This window comes from Leucoraja erinacea, chromosome 28 (assembly GCF_028641065.1).
Source record: "Leucoraja erinacea ecotype New England chromosome 28, Leri_hhj_1, whole genome shotgun sequence".
NCBI lineage: Eukaryota > Metazoa > Chordata > Chondrichthyes > Rajiformes > Rajidae > Leucoraja > Leucoraja erinaceus.
Window position 1 is genome coordinate 14,044,951 of NC_073404.1, and position 25,000 is coordinate 14,069,950.

The 25,000-nt window shown below is 45.3% G+C and overlaps 1 protein-coding gene across 1 annotated transcript in view; it reads left to right on the forward strand.

Annotated features, from left to right (window-relative positions):
* Positions 1–1,391: 1,391 nt before the first annotated feature.
* The window catches only part of LOC129710659 (phosphorylase b kinase gamma catalytic chain, skeletal muscle/heart isoform-like), a 115,419-nt gene continuing 91,810 nt past the window's right edge, over positions 1,392–25,000 (forward strand). The window contains 9 exon segments of the mRNA XM_055657813.1: positions 1,392–1,682; positions 3,371–3,500; positions 4,056–4,210; positions 6,009–6,174; positions 6,176–6,185; positions 9,680–9,734; positions 18,786–18,851; positions 21,122–21,285; positions 23,125–23,215. Coding sequence (XP_055513788.1) covers positions 4,128–4,210; positions 6,009–6,174; positions 6,176–6,185; positions 9,680–9,734; positions 18,786–18,851; positions 21,122–21,285; positions 23,125–23,215 — 635 coding nt within the window. The 5' untranslated portion in view covers positions 1,392–1,682; positions 3,371–3,500; positions 4,056–4,127.

Consider the following 25,000-nt stretch of genomic DNA (forward strand, 5'->3'; position numbering starts at 1 on the left):
TCTATCCTAATCCCTTACCCCAGTCCTGAACATTGTTTTTTTTTAATAATTTCTCTTGCATAACTAAGATCAGATTTTTCATGAGACCTATTGAACGTCCCTTCATATCCCCACTAAAATGTTGGCACCCAATTTCTCAACTTGGTCTCTCCTTTAAGTGGTAGGAAGGAACTGCAGATGGTGGTTTACACTGAAGATTGACACAAAATGCTGGAGTACCTCAGCAGGACAGCCAGCATCTCTGGAGAGAAAGAATAGATAACGTTTCAGGTTGAGCCCCTTTTTCAGACTGAGGATCAGGGAAGAGGGAGTCTAGAGATATAAAAGGTTAAAGATTCCTATATATGGGGGAGACCAAGCCCAAGCTCGGCAATCAATTTGCTGAACACCTCCGCCGAGGCCTATGTGATCTCCCAGTTGCGAAACACTTTAACTCCCCCTTCCATTCTCATACTGACCTTTCTGTCCTGGGCTTCCTCCACTGTCTGAGTGAGGCCCAATGTAAATTGGAGGAACAGCACCTCATATTTTGCTTGGGCAGCTTACAATGCAGCAATATGGATATTGAATTCTCTAACTTCAAGTAACCCTTGCTTACTCTGTCCCTCCCCCAACCCAGTTCTCCGACTTGTTCTATTGTCCTGATTAAATATTACTGATGTTTTCAAGAGGGAATTAGATTTAACTCTTAGGGCTAAAGGAATCAAGGGATATAGGGATAAAGCAGAAACGGGGTACTGATTTTAGATGATCAGCCATAATCATTTGAATGGTGGTGCTGGCTCAAAGGGCCAAATAGCCTACTCCTGCACCTATTTTAAAAATATTTCTATGTTTGGATGTCACGTTGTCACCTTCCGTTCAGCTATTAATGAACCATTCTACATTTCATTATCAGCATCCGTTTTGATCTGTCGTTTTCACACCTTACCCTTCTATATCTCTAGACTCCCTCTCCCCTGACTTTCAGCCAAAAGAACGGTTGTGACCCAAAACTTTCATTCCTTCTCTCCAGAGATGCTGCCTGTCCCACTGAGTTACTCCAGCATTTTCTGTCTATCTTCTGTAAGTGGTGGTGTTTATGGTTCTTTCTCCTGAGGTCCTGTACCCATCTCCTTTAGATCTTTTGTCATCACACTCTTCGTCTCCAGTTCCAACTTCATTCTTCTTCAAAGTCCTTCAGCATTCCCCACATTTGTATAATTATATTGTGATGCTTGTGCCCATCATTCAGCCATATCCAACAATATATATCCACCGTACATCCACTGTGATTCCCAATGATCTAATTGTAACTCCTGGTGAATCCCGAGGTTCTTTCACCCCCCCCCCCCCCCTCGCACCTCCCTTAGAAACTTAACTGGAAAACACATTGATGTCTACACAAACGACCCGCTGAAACTCAGATCGACTTCACCACAATCACTCCCAGCATCTCCAGCTTCCAATATTTTGAGACCAACATCTTCCAGCTAAGGATAAACATTCCTTTGACAATTAGTAAGCAGGAATAAGGGGTGGGAGGTTGCAACCTTCACGTGGTACGCCCTCCTTCAACGAATGCAATCAACCGGGCGCGCACAATCAAATAGAACAAGTTGTTCTACAACTTTAGGCTGTTCACGCCATACGCAAGCAGAAGCAGGAAGAACAAAATCTTAAACATGAACAAATAATGGCAGGTCAGTGTAAAGATACACTGATGCCGTATTGTAGTGCAGGCCATTCAGCCCCTCGGCTCCCGGTAGTGTCAGGCACTCGGTGTTGCAGTGGTCGGGAGCTCACCGCCGGCTTGTGACCGGTTGATCAGGGCTGGAGCCCGGGGTGGGTGCGGGAATACCCGGCCGGCGAGCGGGCGGAGTCGGGAGCGAGTTTGCTGAGCTGGCGAGTTAAACTGGGCACCCACTGGCGGCGGCGGCTCCCCGCAGTCTTCAGTCGCAGTCCGTTAGCCGCTGGTAAGTGCGGGGCAGGAGCAGGCCCGGGTCAGGACCGGGACTCCTCACGGCCACTGGGGCCTTTGCGGGAGCTGCGGCCCCGCCGGACTCAACCCGCCCCGACGCGGACCGAGGGGAGGAGGCGGCAGGGCCCGGCATGCGATGGGAAGGGAGGCCCAGGCTGGCCTGTGGCTGGATCGGGGAGACGGATCTGCCGGGTCTGCGTCGGGGGGGACAGAGGAAGGAGAAGGGGAGGGAAAGGGGGGGGGGGGGAGAGGAAGAGGTGGCGGGGGGGGGGGGGGGGGGAAGTCGGGGGGGGAGAGGGGGGGGGGGGAGGGGAGGTGAGGAGGGAGGTGGGAGGGGGGGGGGGGGGGGGGGGGGGGGGGGGGAGGTGGGGGAGAGGAGGGGGGGGGGGGGGGCACAGGTCGGTTGACGGGGGCTGGACTGAGATAGGGCCGCTGGGGTTAGGAAAGGGCCGGGGTTTGGGGCTGTCAGGCCCGTGGGGGTGGGTGTATGATATCCAAAGTCTCTTGCGACCCGAAAGCTTCGTCCACGGTGCTGGTTCTGTGCTCCTGGCGCTTCAATCGGTGTCCGGGGCAGCCGCTCCTCTCTGCAGCTCGTTGCCCTGACCAGCCAAGATCTGCAGCTCCCGGGCGGGCATTCGCTGTCTCTCCCATCACCGCGCCACTGAAATCCCTGACAACATTGTATGGAATCGTTTGTGCAGCCTGTCCTGGAAACCTGCAACTTCCTGAAGTTAGAGGACACAACCCGCTCCAGCAGCGGCCTGTCCTGTGCTCACTGACCAGTATCTGACCGTGTTTACAACAAGTTCGACATTCCCTCCCTGCTTTGTACCTCATTCCTCTTTCTTTGAATCCCGTATGTTTTGCACCAGTCTCTACGTTATTTTAAAACATTTACCCCCTGCACACTCCTTAGAAACTGTGCTATTTAGCCTGAATTGCCTTTCATCATTTCCAGCAAAACTATCACAAGACTTCGCGATTTTCATTTTACTATAATCTATCTGTGTTTATTTGTATTACGTGGGATATATATTGCCTCACTTAGTATGCAGGATGTGTTCTATGTAGAGAGGAAACATGGTGTCAGTGCAGAAAGGGTACAGTATGCCGTAAATAAATGGTGTAAACCTTCTCAACCGAGGGTCGAGGACTCCGGTCGTCGTTGGAACATTTCAAGGGCTCTCATATGGCTGGTCAGCTCAGTGTGGAGTGAACCACGGTGGAAACGCAGAGAGGCACCGCCTGTGTTGGGTGGACTGGGTCAAGTGTTGTGGGGTTTGGGGTGTTGTGGGGTTTGGGGCTGTGGCTGCTCCATGTATCAGCAGTCCTCCCAGATCCTCTGATCTCTGATTACCTCCTGCCTTGGTTTGGCCTTCTGCCCATTCTCATATTGACCTTTCTGTGCAGGGCCTCCTCCATTGCTACAGTGAGACTAAATGCACTTATTGCCATACTGACCTTTCAGGCCTGGCAGAGTAAGGGCAGAAGCAAATTGGAGGAGCAGCATCTCATGTTCCAGGCAGCTTGCAACCCAAAGGTATGAACATTGAATTCTCCAATTTTAGATAACTCCAATATTCCCCCTTCCCCTCCTTCTCATACCCTGTCCCCACCTGAACTCTCACCTATTCTTCCCCTCCACCTCCCCTTCCACTTACATTCTAGCTTCATAATTCATAACTCTTCAATCCTTTTCGCTGTAGCTTTCATCTCTGGCTTTGTCCAACCATCTACCTGTCAACAAGCCCCCTCACCTGTATCACCTATTACCTGCAGCAGATAGAGGTGGGGGAGTGAGGAGATGGTAAGCAATTGACGTTTGGGGTGAAGGCCCTGCACTAGGATTGAAAGTAGTGAGGGAAGGGAGCCAGTATACAGAGGAGAGGGGAGGATTGATGAGCAGGTAGAGCATAACTCCCCATCTTCAACCTGGTTCCAGATACCGACCACCCCTTACCCCTCTACCAGCCCATTGATCACCTGCCTTCCCTCTGCACCCTCAGTCAGGTTTTCTAAACTGTTGTTGTGATTTACATTTGCCCAAACAGTTTGATGTTGTTTAATGTCCATCTATTTTAATTATACTTTATAGTCAATCGATGCTACAATAAGGATATCACCGCTGCTAATCACAAGAGCCTAAGGCTCCCAAGCACAGTACACCATGACCCGCGAGGAGGAGATGCCAGACTGGGAAGGAGCTCAGGAATTTTACAGCAAATATGACCCAAAGGATATTCTTGGCCGGTAATACTTTATTTTAATTTAGGTGTTTAATAAACTTTTGGCTTGCAATGATGGAGAAACATTTTAAACACACTGCACTCAGAGTAAACCATCATGTGGTTCTTTGTGTTCTTCATGGTGTATCCCTTTCCACACCCCAGTGGGCTGTGATAAAGTACACTGCTTCACAGACACTGCACAAAGCGGGAGATGTGAAGTCAAAAATCAATATTTTTGTCAATAACTGGAGGAATAATTTAAGATTCACTTGATGTAGAATAATCGTCACGTTTTGAGGGGCTCACACTGGTGCAGCAGTAGAGTTGCTGCCTTGCAGCGCCAGAGACCTGACTTTGATCTTGATTACTGGTGATGTTTGTACATTCTCTCTGTGACCGCGTGGGTTTTCTCCGGATCCTCCGGTTTCCTCCCACACTCCAAAGATGTGCAGGTTGACTTGGCTTGACTTGATTTGTAGGCTAATTGGCTTTGGTAAAAATTGTAAAATTGTCCCTAGTTTGCAGGATAGTGTTAGTGTAGGATCGCTGGTTGGCATGGAGTCAGTGGGCCGAAGGGCCTGTTCCTGCGCTGTATCTCTAGTCTAAAGTTTTATTTACTCTGTTACGTCTCCCTCTGGGTGAAGCCATTCCATGTAAGGTGGCTTCATTCTCCAACACTGGCATTTGATATCAGTGACAATGAATGTCATGACAAGTCAGACTCCAAGATGTTACCCTACATTTTATTCCAAGATATTTGTAAAATTGAAGTCTGTAGGATTATAGGTGATAGAATGAAACTAAGGGGCAGAAATTAACAGGTATGGGCGCATGATTTGTATTCTTCCCTCCTGTTTGAAACTGTCACCTTCTCCTGGGTAATATTAGGACTTCTGTCCTTCCATGTTTGTTGCTGACTTGGTTCTGAATATAAATCACAAATTTTGCAGTTGACCACATTTGGAGTACTGAACTTAGTTCTGGTCACCCTGCTATAGGATGGATGTCATTAAACTCTGAAGGACATACAAGGATGTTACTGGGACAGTAGGGTTTGAGTTATAAGATGAGGGTGGATAGGCTGAGTATTTTCTCCATGGAGCATAGGAGGCTGAGAGGTGACGTTATGGCGTTTTATGAAATCATGAGAGGGTACGGGTAAGATGAGTAGGCAATTTTTTTTGGTGGGGGTGAGGAGGGGTGTCCAAAATTAGAGTGCACAGGCTTAAGGTGAGAGGGAAAATATTTTAAAGGGACCTGAGGCGCACCTTTTTCACACAGGAGCTACCAAAGGAAATGGTAGAAGTGATACAATTACAACATTTAGAACATAGAACAGTGCAGCATAGGAACGGGCTGTTGGCCCAAAATATCTGTGCCGAACATGATATCAAGATACACTAATCATATCTGCCTGCACATGGTCCGTAACCCTGAATTTTCTTAATATCCATGTGCCTATCTAAAATCCTCTTGATCACGTTTATTGCATCTGCCTCCATGGCCACCCTTGGGAGTGTATTGCAAGCAACGACCATCCTCTGTTTAAAAAAAAGAACGCCCTGCACGTCCTTCAAACTTTGCATCTCTCACCATAAAACTATGCCCTCCAACCTTTGACTTTTCCACCCTGGGAAAAAGGTTCTGACTGTCTACCGTATCTATGCCTGTCATAATTCACGCAGATACTGAGTCCTATTATCGGCTGTTAGACTGGCTCCACTTAAAGGTTTAGACAGTTACTTATTCCAAGACCAATCTGTGGAGTTTGTGAAAACTTGTTGGAGTGTCTCTCTGATTGTTTTTCTCCCGTTCTCCAGGGGAGTTAGTAGCGTGGTCAGGCGCTGCGTAGAGAGGAAGACAGATATACAGTATGCCGTGAAGATTATTGACATCACATCGGAGCATCTGACCCCAGAGGAGCTGGAAGAGATTTGTACGTCAACCACGCAGGAAATCAGCATCCTCAAAGAAGTCTCGGGACACCCCACATATAAGTGAGTAAAGCTTGCCTGGCTGGAAATAAGAAAGGTCAAGAAATCAGACAAATTCATAGGACGTGGATTAACATTTGCCTTCTCAGTAACAACAGGAAAATGGCTGACACAGCCATCTATGAGATCACCTGTCAAAACTGATAAATTGTTCTGGGGGCGTGTCAGAGTTGGAACTGTAAAACTGTTTGTTGAATTGATAGTCTGAGGTCATTGTACTTATCGGGTCATATGCATCATAATACTTCTAATCCCTGACTAACTCCCGTCAAGAAAATCTCACACAAGTGGCAACACAGTGGCACGTGATCAGGTAACGTTAGCCATGGAGGTTCTCAACTTTGATTCTGGACCACTTGAAGTCTTGTATCGTCCGAGCATTCTTGAGGAAGAGTAATGTGCTCATTACATCTTGCTGCATTCTGTGATGAACCAGTTGTTGAACTTTGGGTTGGCTGGGGCCAGTGGCGGACTGGGGGTGGGTGTCTGCTGTGTCAGGCATTACCATAATAACTGCAGTAATTCATAAAGTTCTTCACCCTGTTTTCTGCAGTACGTCTAAAGTTGGCACTAATTTTACAGTCTTCCTGGAACGCATCTTGTGAATAGACAAAAATAAAGTGTCAGCTGGGAGAGAATCCTTCAGCACTTTAATAAACAATCTGCTGGATGAACTCTGCGCATCTGGCAGTATCTGCTGATGTTTCATGTCGAGACCCTTCATCTTGACTCCACCAACCATTTCTATCCACAGATATTGCCTGACCCAGTGGGTTCCTCCAGCAGATTGTCTGTTGCTCCAGATTCCAGCATTTTGTAATCTCCTGGATTTCTATTTAATTGAATCAGAGGATTGGCAGGTCACCGGTGTGTACTTGCATTTAATAATAATGGAAAATAGATTAAACACAGGCCAGATTGTTGGAACATGTTGAGTCAGGGCATAGATCATCTTGCAGAGAGGGGCAATTTAATCAAGTTGTGATTTAATGGAATCTGGCTTGTGTTGAATGTTTTGAGGAGGTAATGTGGAGGGCTCTTCAGGGTCAAGTATTCAGTGTTACATTGTTGACCCTATTATCTCTATAGGGTGTCGACTGATGTGTTAAACAAAAGACTTTAAACCAAGGTTTAGAACAACTTCATCTTTATTAATACTCAAGTTACTTAAGCAAGCAAGCAAACCAATTACCTCTAATAACTTATCATTTGTTTTACCAATCCAGCATATCCCTTCTTAAACTAAATCACAAGACTCATGACTTGGACTCGGATACTCTCCATATGAATGAATTAGCCAGATTCACTCTGTTGGTAGAGGTTAATCTTTTCTGAGCTTTGAACTCTGGTTCCTCCTCCTTGCTCCTAGGTTGTCGCTGCCGCTGTCTCAGACAGAATTATTTTTTGCTATTTTCAAAAGTCATAGGAGCAGAATTAGGCCATTCGGCCCCTCGAGCCTACTCGGCCATTCAATCATGGTTGATCTATCTTTTCCTCTTAACCTCATTCTCCTACCTTCTCCCCATAACCATTGTCACCCTTACTAATCAAGAATCTGACTATCTCCACTTTAAAAATATACAATGACTTGGCCTCCATAGCCATCAGTGGCAATGTATTCCACAGATTCACCACTCTCTGGCTAAAGAAATGCCTCCTCATCTCCGTTATGAAGGTATGTCAATAAATAGGAGCCTAACATAGGTGTCCTTGTTATCTCGATTTTTCAGAGATGAGTATAAGGCCAAGGGAGATAGATCTGCTGTGGAACTGTTGTGACATCAGGCAAACTGCAAAGGATCAGAGGCTGGAGTTAATGTGCACCATGACCAACCTCTCAAAGCACTTCCATCAGTGTGGAAGGTAGACAAAACTCATAGGAGCAGAATCCATCATTGTGGATGTCACAGCCTCTGGGCAGTCGGCATGGACATGATAGGCTGAAGAGCCATTTCCATGCTGTACAACTCCCCACTCTGGCCCCATATTGATACCTGGCACCTGATATTTAACACCGCGTAGCTCTCTACTCACTGAGCCATGAGTTATTTAAATTAGGGGCAATTTTTAAAACTGCTACAAATTAAAAACAAATATGCAGTGGGGGGGAAAAAAAACAGGAAAAAAACAAACAGATGAAGGTGAATTTATGTGAGTTCTTAGTGTAGATCCACAACCGCGATCAAATGAATAAGGTTACTGTAGCTGTGGCTGGTGTTGAGTGGAGGAGCAGATAGGGAAGGTGTCCAGCCTCGGATCAACCACTGATGGGACACCCCCCCCCCCCCCCCCCCCCCCCCCCCCCCACGACCCCCCCCCTGATTTAACGAAAGGGGCAAAGGGCACAGCAAGAATTCAGATGCTCTGATGTGCTGTGCAGGCCTGTGTCAGCTTGATAATGCCCATGGCGTTTTCCTCTCAATCCTCTCTGCTCCCTTAACCCTTTGGGTCAGTAGAAGACAACTGGTTACTAGCCCCGATAATTTTTCCCAGCAGTTGCCTGAGCAAAGAAAGATGCTGGTCTAGAGAAAGGGAAATCTAGCAATATTAACAGGAAAAGGTAAGTATGTGTTTTGAATTGAAAGACACAAAATGCTGGAATAAATCAGTGGGTCAGGCAGCTTCCCTGCAGAACATGGATGGGTGACATTTCGGGTTGGGGTCCCTTCTTCAGAAGAAGTGGCCCGAACCAAAACATTACCTACCCATGTTCTTCATGAATTCTGCCTGACTTGCTGAGTTACTCCTGCATTTTGTCTCTTTCCTTGGTAAACAAGCATCTGCAGTTCCCTGTTTCTACATGTGTTTTGATTTTGCTTGTTTTTGTCATGCACACTTTTTACTATTTCCCTGTTTAATTTTACACATGGCATTCAGAGGTACTGAGCAATCTGTATGTTTGTTTTTAATCTATGTGGTGACTGTCTGCGTGTTCCTTTGTTTCCATGAAACCTGACGTAGAAGACAGACCCTTTTCCTTATTGGGTAAATATTCGCTCTGAATCCCACCATCCTCCTCTTCTAATGGCTCCCTGTTCTGACACACATTTACCTTCAAGAAGTGGGTTTCAGTCCATTTACCTTGTATTGTTAGCTCAGAAAGAGTAATGAGGAGACAAAAACTGCACCTGGTTTTGTTGTGGACTGTCAGCTTTGGTTGATCATCGTCCAGGCAGGTATCAAAAGGAAAATTAATGATAATAACTAAGTTAACAATGAAGGTAAAATGTGTACTGGAAACTCAGCAGAACAGAAGTTGTGGGGGAAATTTGCTAACAAACAGCAATGTGAAATTCCGGGCTAGATACAAAATGCAGGAGTAACTCAGTGGGACAGGCAGCATCTCTAGAGAGAAGGAATGGGTGAAATTTTGGCTCAAAGTGTCTATCTTCGGTTTAAACCAGCATCTGCACATGAAATTCCAGGCTGCCAGCTTCCATAGTGATTTGTTTCCCGATGAGTTGTTCTGTTAGTTACTGTTGTTTTCTTTATTACAGTTTCGTTAAAAGACTGCTATGAATCCTCAAGCTTCTACTTCTTGGTGTTTGATCTGTAAGTATGGGGATTTTCAAAGAGGCAATGGTGAGGAGACAGTAGGTAGATATAATGAGGGAAACTAATGGAAATACAATGGCTCATTTAAGATTGGTAGGTTAAAATGAGTCAGGAAATGGCTTCTGATGATTGTACAGTTTGACAACAGAAAGCCAAGCTAAATATAAGAAATACCAATAACATCAAAATAAAGAAGAAGAGATTCAGGGAATACAGAAGTAGATTGACAGCTGATATAAAAGTGAACCCAAAAGCCTTTTACAAAGATATATAGTAAAAGAATAGGCCTCGTCCTAGCTTTTGACAGCTGGGAACCATAAGGAAATGGTCTGTTGCATAGTTGCAGAAGGTATGGGTGAAGTGCAAAGTCAGGCTTTCCATCCATCTTCAGAAGAAATTGGAAAGCTTGCAGAGATGATTTATGAGGATGTTGTCGGGACTCGAGGGCCTGAGCTATAGGGAAAAGTCTAGGAACTTACTCCTTGGAGTGCAGGAAGCTGAGGGGTCATCTTATAGCGGTGTATGCAATCATGAGGGGAAATAGATAGTGCGAATGCACAGAATCTTTTACGCATGATAGGGGAATCAAAAAACAGAGAGAAAGGAAAGATTTAGTAGCAACCTGAGGGGTAACCTTTTCACTCAGAGGATGGATGTAAGGATGAGCTGACAGAGGAGATAGTTGAGGCGGGTACTATAATAGCATTTAAAAGACATTTGGACAGAAACATGGATAGGAAAGGTTTAGAGGAATGTGGGCAAAACACATGCGAATAGGACTGGTTTAGAGTGGGCATCTTGGTTGGCAAGGACGGGTTCCATGCTGTGTGACTCTAATTCAAAGAAGCTGCTGCAATGAATACAGTGAAGGGGAAGAGATACTGAAAAGAACGTTGTTGTGCAACATAAAGTTGACTCCAGTACAGTTTGGGTTACTGAGCAAACTAGTAATGGAAATGTCCCAGTCCTGTTCAGATTCTGGCCAATGTCCCAGACCTGTTCAGATGTGGGAGCGGTACTGGGAAACGAACGTTTGTAAATGTTACACTCAATCAAAAACAAAGCGAAGGAAATTCCTGGCTGCTACAGGTTAGTCAGTGGGTGGCCAATAGACGGAAAATGTTAAGATTCTCTAGCTTGCCAAAATTAAAATATAGGTCCACAAATACAGCAAGATGAGATTGGTTAAAGACAAAATGAGGGTGACTAAAGTGATTGGATTATTTGATGAAGTAATGGAGAGGGCTGATCAAGGGCCACAAATAGACATCAGCAACACTGAAGCCTTGGTGGTTGAGGCTTTTGCTCCTTCAATGCAAAAGGGACAGAAAGCAGAGTGAGGACGGAGTGGGTGTGTCTCCCGCAGACAATATGCAGCGATTCCAGTGTGGGAATATTGTTCTCCTGATGCAATCTGACAGACATTCACCAGTTTCCACCCAGAGAGGAATGGCCATCATGCCAGTATATTGGTAAACCCTTGGTGACACTGCTGACCTCACTGACCATGGCCATCCCTGGTCTTGTGTCCGATGATGCCAACATTAAAAATATGCCCCCCCCCTCTCAACACATCCCAATATAGCTCGCTGTTCAACTTTTGATGCTTGAAAGCTGACAGGATTTTCTTTATGCATAAGGGAGATGAGAAGTAGAGTGAAATATCTTGGATGGAGCACAATAGGAAGCTGCTGACACTCCTGGAAAACTAGCTCAGCGTAGATCAAGTTTGATCACTGCACTCAGGACAAAAGGTACAGGTAATATTGAGGAAGGTATAAGAAGTTATAGACCTTTTAGCATAGGCTGTATATAGTTACAATAATAGAATAAATTGCAGCAATAAATAATGATAGCCTAATATATGACTATCTATCAATTATCCACAAGTAAGATGGACAGTGGATGCAAAAATGCTTTATTAATGTGTTAATTAAGTAGCAAAGGGGCCATAGTACAATTCACTGCTTTATTCCAGTGCGTTTTTTCCAATCTGGTGCGCCGAGATGCCCGTCTATCATATTCCCCAATAACTTGCAATAAAAAGGAACGAATACCCGAACCATAAATATTTGTAAGTTTTCAGAGTAAATGGGGAAGATTGACCTGGTCTTTGATGTTCCGATGGCCTCCTGAGAGGAACTCTTCACTGGTCCGAACACGAGCATAATTTTGTGGCAGTGAATGAGACTGATGACTTTTGATTACGACACCAATCAAACATGTCGCAACCTGTGCTATCAACAACCCCCTCAGCCGGTCTGTTTCAAAAGTTAGCCTCTGGATTCCTGCTACACAATCTAGCTTGTGTAAGAAGGAACTGTAGATGCTGGTTTAAACCAAAGATAGACACAAAAAGCTGGAATAACTCAGAGGGACAGGCAGCATCTCTGGAGAGAAGGAATGGGTGATGTTTTGGGTCAAGACCCTTCTTCAGACTGGTTAGGGATAAGGGAAACGAGAGATATAGATGGTGATGTGGAGAGATAAAGAACAATGAATGAAAGATATGCAAAAAAGTAACGATGTTAAAGGAAACGGGCCATTGTAAGCTGTTTGTAGGGTGATAATGAGAAGCTGGTGCAACTTGGGTGGGGGAGGGATAGAGAGAGACGGAATGCTGGGACTACCTGAAGTGAGTGAAATCAATATTCATACTACTGGGCTATAAACTGCCCAAGCAAAATATGAGATGCTGTTCCTCCAATTTGTGTTTAGCCTTACACTGACAATGGAGGAGACCAAGGACAGAAAGGGCTGTGTAGGAATGGGAAGAGAATTAAAGTATCCAGCAACCGGGAGATCAGGTTGGCTCAGGCAGGCTGAGCGAAGGTGTTCCGCGAAATGATCGCCCAGTCTGTGTTTGGTCTCACCGATGTATAAGAGTCTACATCTTGCACAATGGATATAGTAGATGAGGTTGCAGGAGGTGCAAGTGAACCTCTGCCTAACTTGAAAGGACTGTCCAGGGTCCCTGGACAGAGTCGAGGTAGGAGGTATATCAACTGCGGTTGCAGGGGAAGGTACCTGGGGAGGGGGTGGTTTGGGCGAGAAGGGTTGAGTTAACCAGATAGTTGCGGAGGAAACAGTCTCTGCGGAAGGCTGAAGGGGGTGGAGATGGGAAAATGTGGCTAGTGGCGGGACCCAGTTGGAGGTGGAGGAAATTTCGGAGGATTATGTGTTTTATGCGACTGCTGATGGGGTGGAAGGTAAGAACTAGGGGGACTCTGTCCCTGTTGCGACTAGGGGGAGGGGTGGCAAGGGCAGAGCTGTGGGGTACCGAGGAGACACGCGTGAGGGCCTCATCTATGATGGGAGAGGAGAACCCCTGTTCCCTAAAGAATGAAGACATCTCGGATGTTCTCACCTCATCTTGGCCACAGATGCAGCGTAGACGGAGGAATTGGGAGGAGGGGATAGAGTCTTTGCAGGAAGTAGGGTGGGAAGTAATGTAGTCGAGATAGTTGTGGAAGTCAGTGGGTTTGTAATAGACGTCAGTCAATAGTCTGTTTCCTGTGACAGAGACTGAGATCAAGAAAGGGGATAAATTTAAGTGCAGGATGAAAATTGGTGGTGAAGTTGATGAAGTCCATGAGTTCTGCATGGGTGCAGGAGGTAGCACCAATGCAGTCATCAATGTAATGGAGATAAAGTTTGGGGATAGGGCCAGTGTCCGCCTGGGACAGGGATTGTTCAACGTACCCTACAACGATGCAGCCTTAGCCTGGGGCCCATGTGGATGCCCATAGCTATGTTTTGGAGGAAGTTGGAGGAGTGAAAGGAGAAGTTGTTGAGGGTGAGGACCAGCTCCGCTAGGCGGAGTAGAGTGTTAGTAGAGGGAAATTAGATGATTCTGATGTCGAGGAAGAAACAGTGGGGGATGGAGGTGTAGAGTCACTGAACTTCCACAGTAAATGTGAGGGAGTGGGGGCTCGGTAAGCAGAAGTCAATAAAGACATGAAGGGCATGTGAGGTATCTTGGACATGGGTCGGGAGAGATTGGATCAGGGGGGATAGCATGGAGTCGAGGTACTTGGAAATCATTTCATTACACAATGTAGCTTTCTCCCTGACCTATCAGTCCTTTTGTTGTTTTGAGACAGGGGGCACGTGATTCAGAATTCTACAGCAAATACGTGTACTTCCCAAGCCCTATACTGGAGTCCAGAGTTTTTGGAAAGTTTCCCTCACCCGATCATCTCACACAATCATAAAGTGCTGCCTGATCCATCTGCAACTGTGCGTCTGTCCCGATGAAATTACAGCCTCACTTTGCTTCAGGTTATAAATAGTGCTGAACTTAGGCTTGGCATTCAGTGAACCACACCACTCGTACGTAACCTTACCCTGCACCCTGTACCCAGCACTCTGTTTCGTTAACATAACTGCAGGCCAGTGCTGCTGCTTAGGGCAGTCGAAAGGCTGAGCACACAACGTGTAGTTCCTGTGATAACGACAGCAGGTAGCAATGTTACAAAATTTTGAGATTTTAAAAATCAAGTCTGTAATTTATCCCACCAGGTAAAGCATAAAAAGAAGTTTAATTTGACACCTAATTCACTTTCATATCTTCAGTGTTAAAAAAGTTATGGCCATTTTCATACTCGGAAATTAGCATCTTGTTCCCTATTGCTTTTCCAAAGCTGTGATCGAGAACAGTCAAAAGCCCATAACTTTCTTAAAAATTAAGAGAACTGAAAGAAATGTTCAGTTATTATAGATTGAAACAGTCTGAAACAAATATGAAACAATCTTACTTAGATGACTTGAAATTGAAGCATTAGTTAGTTACCTAATTGTAGCTAAATACAAAATTCAATTACTAGATCTAAACATCTATCCATTTCTTAAGAATAGATTAACATTTTTAAATAGCCTAAGTGTCCAAATAACATTCACACAAGAATTCACAATATAACATAATTTTTAAATCTCATTGTCATGGGTTTATAGGCCAAATGGAAGGAATTTAATGTTTAATACCTGTAAATTAATGGCCATTTAAATCAACTTGCGAGTGGGTTTTTCTGGAATACGATCAATTGGAATGTTGCAGTTGCAGTGGATTTAAACCCGTATCGGCAGCAAAAATACTGCCGGTTCGTATGGGGGAAAAATCACCGTTTCGCAATTTAAAATGTGAATTAAAGGCATCTTAAGAAACACTTTTATACATAAAAATAAACGACTTTCTTTTAACTGTCCCCTACGTAAAATCCGTCCCCGTTGTCGGCGTTGACGGTTTCAGGAGCTGATTTTAAAATTACTCCAGCGATGAACTTGTTGGGCGAATTTTTTTTAAAAAGACACAGAACGGCCGTCGGAACAATTCTTCAGCAAAAGCTTGCACTCCAACAAAATATAATCCAGGACAAGGTAGGAGAAAAACACGTTTTAACCCCCCCCCCCCTCAAACGCGCACGCGGCCAGTGGCAGAACTGCAGCGCTGCTGAAGGTAAGTATTGTAACATACCTACAACAGGCTGTTGAATAGGAAGCTGGGGCTCATTATCTTTCTCAAACATTTAGAGTTGTAGCCGTGTCAAACATTTATTAATTTTGCAAGCATGGTTTGTGAGGTTCTGATCACTTTCTAAAAACAAGTTTAGAATTTACTTTTATAGATATAGCCCAATGAATCCACACCAACGATCAATCACCCGTTTACACTAGTTCTACTTTATCCCACTTTCTCATCCACTCCCTGCACACTAGGGACAATTTACAGAGCTCAAATAAGCTACAAACCAACCATCTTTGGGATTTAGGAAGAAACCAGAGCACCCAGAGTTAAACCCACGTAATCATGGGGAGAACATGTAAACTCCACACAGACAGCACCCAAGGTCGGGATTGAACCCGGGTCACTGGTGCTGCGAGGCAGCAGCTCGACCAGTTTTTGAGGTGTGCTGTGTTACTCAGAAAGTAAACTACCTGCCGAGGCAGACATCAGTTTAGATGCTCCTCAAGCATGAGTTTCTGCACCAAGAGGTAGTGAGGATCAGCACAGCCTGAGTCAGTATTTGGGCAGAGGTTGCTGATACACAGAGTGGTTGTACGTCAACCCAGTGCAAGGCTAGATAGTGGCAGATCATAGTGAGGAGGGAAGGAGGTGCTGTTTGATTTTAAAAAAAGAACAAATAGAGCTCTGACTCTGTCTAACTAAACAAAATAGACACTAGCAGCGATTTAATTAATTGAATTTCATATGCAATGAAATATGCAAACATATGCAAGATGTGACAATAACTGAAAGAGCTCCAGATCCGGAATTAGGATCTGGAGGTTAGGTGTTTGCACTGGGCAGACCTAAAGCAATAGGTGGGTGAAGCACCCTCAGGGGAGTGCAGACAGAGCCAACCTTGGAAAAGTGGGCGACTCTGTAGTTGTGAGGGGAGAGGAGGAAAGGGGGGGGACAGAGGAGAGAATGTGATCTGTAGTTAAGGGGAATCCAATAATCAGGCAGGTGGGAATAGAAATGTTTCCATGGCCTCCAACAGAATTGTGGGTGATTGCCAGCAGGTGCCTAGACCAAGGATGTCACTGGACACTTGCGGAGGGGGTGGGAACAAATAGTAATGTGGTCCATATCAACACTAGTGATAGGACATCTCCAACTCCTCAACATCACATTGGCCATCTCCAACAATAGAGTCTATCCATACACCCCTGATTTCTATGCCATTGTCGTTGCTGAGACTCGACCCCCAATATCTGGGGTCACCATACTGTCTCTCCCCATACTGTCTTACATCTAATGTCCCATTTCCGTGTTGAGTTTCATCTCCCACTTGTCTAGCTATTGGCCACTGTGTCCTCTTGCAGTCTATTTGTTTCCCTTCCATTTCTCAAACCTGTCATTTCTGAGGCGGTAAACAACACTACGAATCATAAAAAGCCAGGCCCACGTCTAGCACTATTTATAACCTGAAGCAAATTAGGGCTGTAATTTCATCAGGGCGGATTTATATTTGCAGATGGATCAGGCATTGCTTTGTGATTGTGCGTGATGAGACGACAGAAACTCTCCCACCCTCTAGGCTCCAGTATTGGACACGGGGCAGGAAGATGCCTGGATTCAGGATAGGATTTACACTGGGTCATCTGGTTGTTTGTCAGTGTTCAGTTAGACAGAGAAAAAAAAATGTCAGGAAATTCAGGACAAGGGGACTAACCTCATCATTAGATGATGAGCGGTGCTGGGTTGCATGGATTGGACGGCTTTCTGACACGTTCATCTTGGAGGGGTGTAGCAGCCAAGTGGAATGTTGTTTTCATTCGTTACCATGAGCTAACTTTTGTACTTCATGGATCATGTTTTTGCTGCTATTGAGAGAACTGTTTGTTATCCCTACTTCCCAGAAACCTTCCACGTTTTTTTTTTATCCTTCACATTTCTTTCTGCCTGTCCAATTGAAAATGATTTCACGATGCATTCCAGTTCCTGGCTTAGTATGCTTCATTGCTTTTATTTAACAGCAATATTTACATACTTCTTATAAGCTTTCTGGAAGTATATAGTAACAACCTTGTGAAAACATAACTTTTAGAAATCATACCAATGATTAAATACATCGGGGTTCAAAACACTCAGAGGTGCCACACCCACCATCCTTTATGGGGTAGCTTTGACATTACCCATTCAAGGGTACACATGACAATCTTCCTCACAGCTAATTTTTAACTGCCCTCTGGAACAAACTGTGCTGAACTATAATATGGAAGCATAACTATAAAACGGGAAGACCAAATATCAGTAAAATAGAAGATAGACACAAAATGGTGGAGTAACTGAGTGGGTCAGGCAGCATCGCTGGAGAAAAGGAATAGGTGGTGTTTGGGGTCGAGTAACATGGCGTGGTTCAGGCAAGAGAGAATTCCATTCACAATAATCACATCCAAGGACTTGGCCAGAGTGTGAGAGAGCGGCTGTTGAAATAGTTCATCCCACAGAATGATGGCTTTCAGCCCATCTCAGACTCTCCATCACTGTTGCTGACTACGTTCTGTCTGCCAGCAGGCCACTGACCAGAAGAGGCAGCTCGAGTGTACCGTCTGCTGAGAATGGCCAACGAGTCCTCAGGAAGGGGAAACAGAGTTCTTGTTTCAGGTTGAGGATCCTTTATCAGAACTGCCTCAGTGCAAAGTGTCTCCAACCTAAAGCGTTGCCTATTTCTCCTCCCACAGATGCAGCCTGCCTGCCCTGCTGAGTGTTTCCATTGCTTTCTGTCTTTGTGTTAGATTTTCAACGTCTCCAGTTTTTTCTTTTGATTTCCACGAGTTCTCAGCCATTGCTTTAGAACAGCAATCCTATGTTTTCTAAAATGTAACCATTTCTGCACAAGCTTTCTAATCAGCTTCTCAGTGCCTGAAGACTGCAGGGTTTATTTACCCCCTCAAGAATGGTGCCTGCATCAGCAGCCAGTGGCTCTCTTTCTCAGGGAGAGGAAACAAGGTGGAGCTGATTCCTCATCAGCCACAGTTTTGTCTCACCTGTGGCTGTTGGAGAGGCCAGGCTGTTGGAGCTGGTATATGGTGGTACCAGCCTGGTCCACCACCACCTGCAGATCATATAAATTACCTCCTTCCATTAACCAACCCTCCACGGCAACATTCCTAGCTCTGCCACGATGGACATCAGCTAACCGTGACCCACATTTTTTCAATCATCGTCCTTAACTCCTTGCCTGTTCTTTATGATTTCAGGCTTTTTTATTTAATCATTCAAGGATGTGTGCTTTGCAGGCCGAGTCAGAATTCACTTGCCCATCCCAATTTAACCTTGAGCAAGTGGTGGTGAGATGCATCCCTGAACCACGACAGTCCTTGAGGTGCGGATATGCTCACAGTGTGTTGACGGAAGAGGTTCCAGGACTTTGACCCAGTGATGTTGTTGGAACAACGACAATGTGTGACAAGAAGGGCAACCTCCAGGGGGCGGTGCAAATTAATCGCATAGTGTCTGTATTGGGGCGAATTTGGGGGAACCATATTAGGGCAAAGTCCAAGATCTAAACTGACAATTTGAAAATGTTCTTGTGCAAACAGGATGAAAAAAGGAGAACTCTTTGACTACCTGACTGAAAAAGTCACAATGAGTGAGAAGGAGACCAGGTATGTATACCTATGGACAGCGTGGTAAAGAAAGTATTTGGCATGCTTGCCCCATTGGGAAACGTATTGAATACAAAAGTTGGGACATTATGATACAGTCTAAAGGAATTATGTGAATAGGTTGAAAAGCATTCAGAAGAGATTCACTAGGATGTCACCAGTGCATGTGGGTTTGAGAAATAGTGAAAGGAGAAGAGGTGAGTAGGTAGCCTGGAGGGGGTATGCTGGGACTTTTTTATTTGGAGCATTAGAGGCTGAGGGGTGACGTTATAGAAGTATGGAAAATCATGAGGGGTATAGATAAAATTAACGCTCTGTCTTTTTCCCAGGGTAGAGAATTCTAAAACTAGATTTAAGGTGAGGGATGAGCGATTTAAGGAGGATCACAGGGACAAGATTGGTGGTAGAGTGGACAGTGAAGAGGCATCTCAGAGGATAGTCTGCATCTGGAACTCTATAGCTTACCAGATAAAGCCATAGAAGTGGATACAATTACAACTTTCAAAAAACATTTGGACAGATACAGTGGCTTGCAAATGTTTTCGTACCACTTGAACTTTTCCACATTTTGTCACGTTACATGTATTTTATTGGGATTTTATGTGATAGACCAACACAAAGTGGTGCATAATTGTGAAGTGGAAGGAAAATGATACATGTTTTTCAAATTTTTTTACAAATAAAAAACTGAAAAGTCTGGCGTGCAAAAGTATTCAGCCCCCCTGAGTCAATACTTTGTAGAACCACCTTTCACTGCAATTACAGCTGCAAGTCTTTTGGGGTATGTCTCTACCAGCTTTGCACATCTAGAGACTGACATTTTTGCCCATTCTTCTTTGCAAAATAGCTCAAGCTCAGTCAGATTGGATGGAGAGCGTCTGTGAACAGCAATTTTCAAGTCTTGCCAGAGATTCTCAATTGGATTTAGGTCTGGACTTTGACTGGGCCATTCTAACACATGCATATGCTTTGATCTAAACCATTCTATTGTAGCTCTGGCTGTATGTTTAGGGTCGTTGTCCTGCTGGAAGGTGAACCTCCGCCCCAGTCTCAAGTCTTTTGCAGACTCTAACATGTTTTCTTCCAAGATTGCATTGTATTTGGCTCCATCCATCTTCCCATCAACTCTGACCAGCTTCCCTGTCCCTGCTGAAGAAAAGCATCCCCACATCATGATGCTGCCACCACCATGTTTCACAGTGGGGATGGTGTGTTCAGGGTGATGTGCAGTGTTAGTTTTCCGCCACACATAGCGTTTTGCATTTAGGCCAAAAACTTTAATTTTGGTCTCATCTGACCAGAGCACCTTCCTCCACATGTTTGCTGTGTCCCCCACATGGCTTGTGGCAAACTGCAAACGTGACTTTTATGGCTTTTTTTCAACAATGGCTTTCTTCTTGTCACTCTTCCATAAAGGCCCGATTTGTGGAGTGCACGACTAATAGTTGTCCTGTGGCCAGATTCTCCCACCTGAGCTGTGGATCTATGCAGCTCCTCCAGAGGTACCATTGGCTGCTTCTCTGATCAATGCTCTCCTTGCCCGGCCTGTCAGTTTAGGTGGACGGCCATGTCTTGGTAGGTTTGCAGTTGTGCCATACTCTTTCCATTTTCGGATGATGGATTGAACGGTGCTCCGTGAGATGTTCAAAGCTTGGGATATTTTTTTATAACCTAACCCTACTTTAAACTTCTCCACAACTTTATCCCTGACCTGTCTGGTGTGTTCCTTGGGCTTCATGATGCTGTTCACAAATGTTCTCTAACAAACCTCTGAGGCCTTCACAGAAAAGCTGTATTTATACTGAGATTAGATTACACACAAGTGGCCTCTATTTACTAATTAGGTGACTTCTGAAGGCAATTGGTTGCACTGGATTTTATTTAGGGGTATCAGAGTAAAGGGGGTTGAATACTTTTGCACGCCACACTTTTCAGTTTTTTATTTGTAAAAAATTTGAAAACCATGTATCATTTTCCTTCCACTTCACAATTATGCGCCACTTTGTGTTGGTCTATCACATAAAATCCCAATAAAATACATTTACGTTTGTGGTTGTAACGTGACAAAATGTGGAAAAGTTCAAGGGGTATGAAAACTTTTGCAAGCCACTGTATATGAAACGGAAGGGTAGAGAGATAGGTAATCCTCCCTAAATCTGTCGAGTGGCCTGCTGAGATTCCCTGGCAAGTGAGTTCTGGGGGCTTTGGGAGAGGGGATGGTGGGGTGGGGAGCACGGATGTAACTAAACAGTGCTTCTTCCTCCTTCCAGAAGCATCATGCGAGCACTGTTGGAGGTCGTTCAGTTCCTCCATTCCAAGAACATCGTGCACCGTGATCTTAAACCAGAGAACATACTTCTCGATGATGACATGAAGGTTAAGCTGTCTGACTTTGGGTTTGCCCTACAACTGGCCCCTGGAGAAAAGTTACAAGGTGAGATGGCTTCCTGACATAGGTGCAAATGCTGACTGTGTGGGTCGGAGGTGAGAGGGCTTCCTGTCTGGGTCAGAGGTGAGGGGGCTTCCTGTCTGCGTCAGAGGTGAGAGGGCTTCCTGTCTAGGTCAGAGGTGAGAGGACTTCCTGTCTGGGTCAGAGGTGAGAGGGAATTCTGTCTCGGACTGAGGAGACGCAGCACAGTGAGAGATTTGGCCTGATATTTAGGCCTTATCAGACCTCACTTGTGTGGTGAAAAGAGATGAACTACTTCAGTCACCTTCAAGAAACAGTCCATTACCATCTGTCAGGGAAGAAACACAGAGAGTCAGGCTTGGGAAGCCAGAGAAAAAGAGAGTCATGGACTGTTGGGGTATGAACTTGTTGGAGCATTGCGTGCAGTTCTGATCACCTCATTGCAAGAAGGATATGCAGGCTTTGGAAAAGGCACAGAGAAGTTTACTAAAATGCTGCTTGGATTGGAGGCTATTAGCTACAAAGAGAGGTTGGACAAACTTGGATTGTTTTAAGGGGAGGCCTGATGGAAGTATTTAAAATTATGAGGGGCATAGATAGTCAGAATCTTTTTCCAGGGTCATCGGGAGAATAGCTTGAAGGTGAAAGGGGCGATGTGTGGGACAATTTTATTTACAGAGTGGTGGATGCCTGTAAAATGCTGCCAGAGATAGTGGTGGAGGCATATACGATAGTAGCACTTAAATGGCTTTTAGATAGGCACATGGACATTCAAAGAACGGAAAGATATGAATCGCATACTGGCAGAAGGGATTAGTTTAACTTGCCATCATGTGTGGCACACATTGTGGGCTATCAGGACTGTTCCTGTGCTGTGCTGTTCTATATTAAGAGACAAGTGGAGTGAGTGAGGGTGAGAGAAGAGCAAGGGTTGGGAGAGTGTGAAGGAACATATGAGTGAGAGGCCAGGAGATGACGAGGCAGCCCAGTGTGAAAGCTGAAGGGGGTGTGAAGAGCGAAGTGATCAGTTTGCCTAGCCAACCAAGCCCAAGCCCGGATCTGCTCATGATCAATTGCACAGCTCTGCTGGAGACTTCTTCCTCCAGGATCCATTGAAATGCAGTGATCGGTTGAAATGGCTTCTTCCGAGCAACTGGAGACCCTGTAAAGCACGGGGAGGAGCTAAAGGCCCTGTCCCACTTTCACAACCTAATTCACGACCTCTGCCGGGTTTGCCCTTGACTCGTACTCGCAGCATGGTCGTAGGAGGTCGTAGGTAGGTCGTAATGCTAGTCGTAGGTACTCGTGGCATCAAGTAGGTCCCGCCGTTTATTCTAGCCTGATGAAAAATGTCCACGAGTAAAAAAGGGCGTGAAAGTGGGATAGGCCCTTAAGAGTGTATTGTAGAAGATGGCCACTGGTGCAGGAGTAGGCAAGTGTGTATCTGGAAGAGAGGTGCAGCAACAGTACACATCCTACTCAAGCTGAGGGTAGACGGCAGGAAAGCTTCATCTTATTGGAAGCAGGTAAAAGTAGAAGACATCGATTTAGGGTAAAGGGGAAAAGATTGTATCGTATGGGTTAATAATAAGCAGTGGCATGAACACCTCATGTTGCATAAGATGAATATGTGCTCAGAAATAATGTACCATATCACACAGTCTCGAGTGATGGTGCAACTAGTTGGGTGGCACAATAACCTATAACATTGGCATAGTCCTTGCTGTTATGTTTTATGTTGGTGGTGATCAACAATAGTCCAGGTGCACACATTCAGCACATGAGAAGCTTTGCACTGTGGCATCCTTTGCCTCTAACCGCAGAAACTTTAATCCAGCAACGTTCTGTTCTTGTTTCATGCAGAACTGTGTGGGACCCCAGGCTACCTGGCTCCAGAAATCCTCCTGTGCTCCATGGATGAAATGCATACTGGCTATAGCAAAGAAGTGGATTTGTAAGTCACTATTCAAAGTACAATGAGCTGTTAAAACTAGGGTAACCTTCATTAACAATCAGGCTTACTTTGCCAAGTGCTCCAGTTACATATTCAAGAGTCAAGGTCGTTTAATTTCTTACTTCATTAAATGAAACCCTGTGGGAATGCCACCCTTTCCCTCAGGAGGTTATTCCAGTGGGGGATGTCAGAGGGATAGATTTATGGCCAGGGGTGTTACTGTCATTATTTGTATACTTGGCACTCATTAGCACTGCACAGTAAGTCATTCTGAAAAAAATTACACTTGCTATTTTTGGTGCTCAGGAAATTTCAAATATAATGTTGAATATATATATTAAATTGATCCAATAAAGATCCTAGTGCATTTAGAAATCTTCATCTAAGTATTTATGTGAAATACTTGGCCCTTCCAAAGAGGTCTAGGGTGAAACTTTTGCTGAGGTCAATACTTCAGTATATGCACACTTTATTCAAGTGATGAAGGTAGGGCAGTAGATACAAAGAACTGCAGATGCTGGTTTATACCAATGATAGACACAAAGTGCTGGAGTAATTCAGCGGGTCAGCAATATCTCTGGAAAAAAACGATGGGTGATGTATCGCATCGGGTCCCTTTTACAGTGTGAAGAAGGGTCCCGCCCCAAAACATCACCCATCCTTTTTCTCCAGCGATGCTGCCTGACCCGCTGAGTTGCTCCAGCATTTTGTGCCTAGCATAGGGCAGTAGATAGGCAAATAGGCTGTGGGCCGAGCATCAAAAATGTGTCCAGAAATCAGTTTTCGTGACCCAAGTCACCAAACTACATGCACTTTTCCACAGATTTAGATGAAATATAATTGAGAAGGAAGTCATAACTCGTCATTGCCGAAAGTTGCACATTAATTAATTAAACTAATTAGAAAATGAGATCGGGAGAGTAAGCGCCATCTAGTGGCCAATGCCCATATTACACGATGGCAGCCTATTTCCGTGTTGCAGTCCATTTAAACTAAAGAGAGAAGGGAAAAAAGAGATGGTGAAAAGGAAAAGGTGAGAGGGGAGAAGAAGGAAAGGGGAATAGGAAAGGAGAGGAGGAGGGGGAAGAGAGAAGAGCGACCCGCCGATATCTCAGTGGAGCAGACAACATAAAGGGAGTCGCTAAGAGAGAGTCCGCGGTAGGCAAAGCGACGAAAGCGGGAGACCGAGGGATTAGTAGAGGAATTGGTGCACCCACCAGAAAGGGCGGGAGACATTCAGGAGACGGGCGATGGTCGACCACCCGTGTAGCGGCTAGGTGACAACTAAAAATGCTGGAAGACTGTCCTACAGATAGAACAGACGGGCCCCCAGGGGCGCGGGAAAAAGACGCCTGCAGAAAGGAAGAGAGGGAGGGCACGCAACACGCGGTGGACTCGGAAAGCATTAAAAGATAAAGTCTGCAACGGAAAGGCTAAGCAACGGAGATTGGCGGGAGGGTTGAACATAGAGGGAAAAGCAAGGGGCTCAAGTGCGGACGGGGCGCCACGCTGCCACTGGACAGGGACGCGAAAAGCTCCACAGAAAGCGGACCCACTGCAGCAAAAGCGCCGAATCACAAAAAACCGGCCCAAGAGAGGGGCAACCAAACACGGGTGACACCACACCCCGACAGAACCCCCCAAGACACGGTGGTAGGGCGGGCGGGGATGTGCACTAGGAAGGAAAGGATTGACGAGCCAAGGGAGTAGAAGGGGGACAAACAGAGCGAGGGCACTACGGTCGAAAAACAAATGCCCGGCCCCCTGCAAAGCAAACGCAGGGTA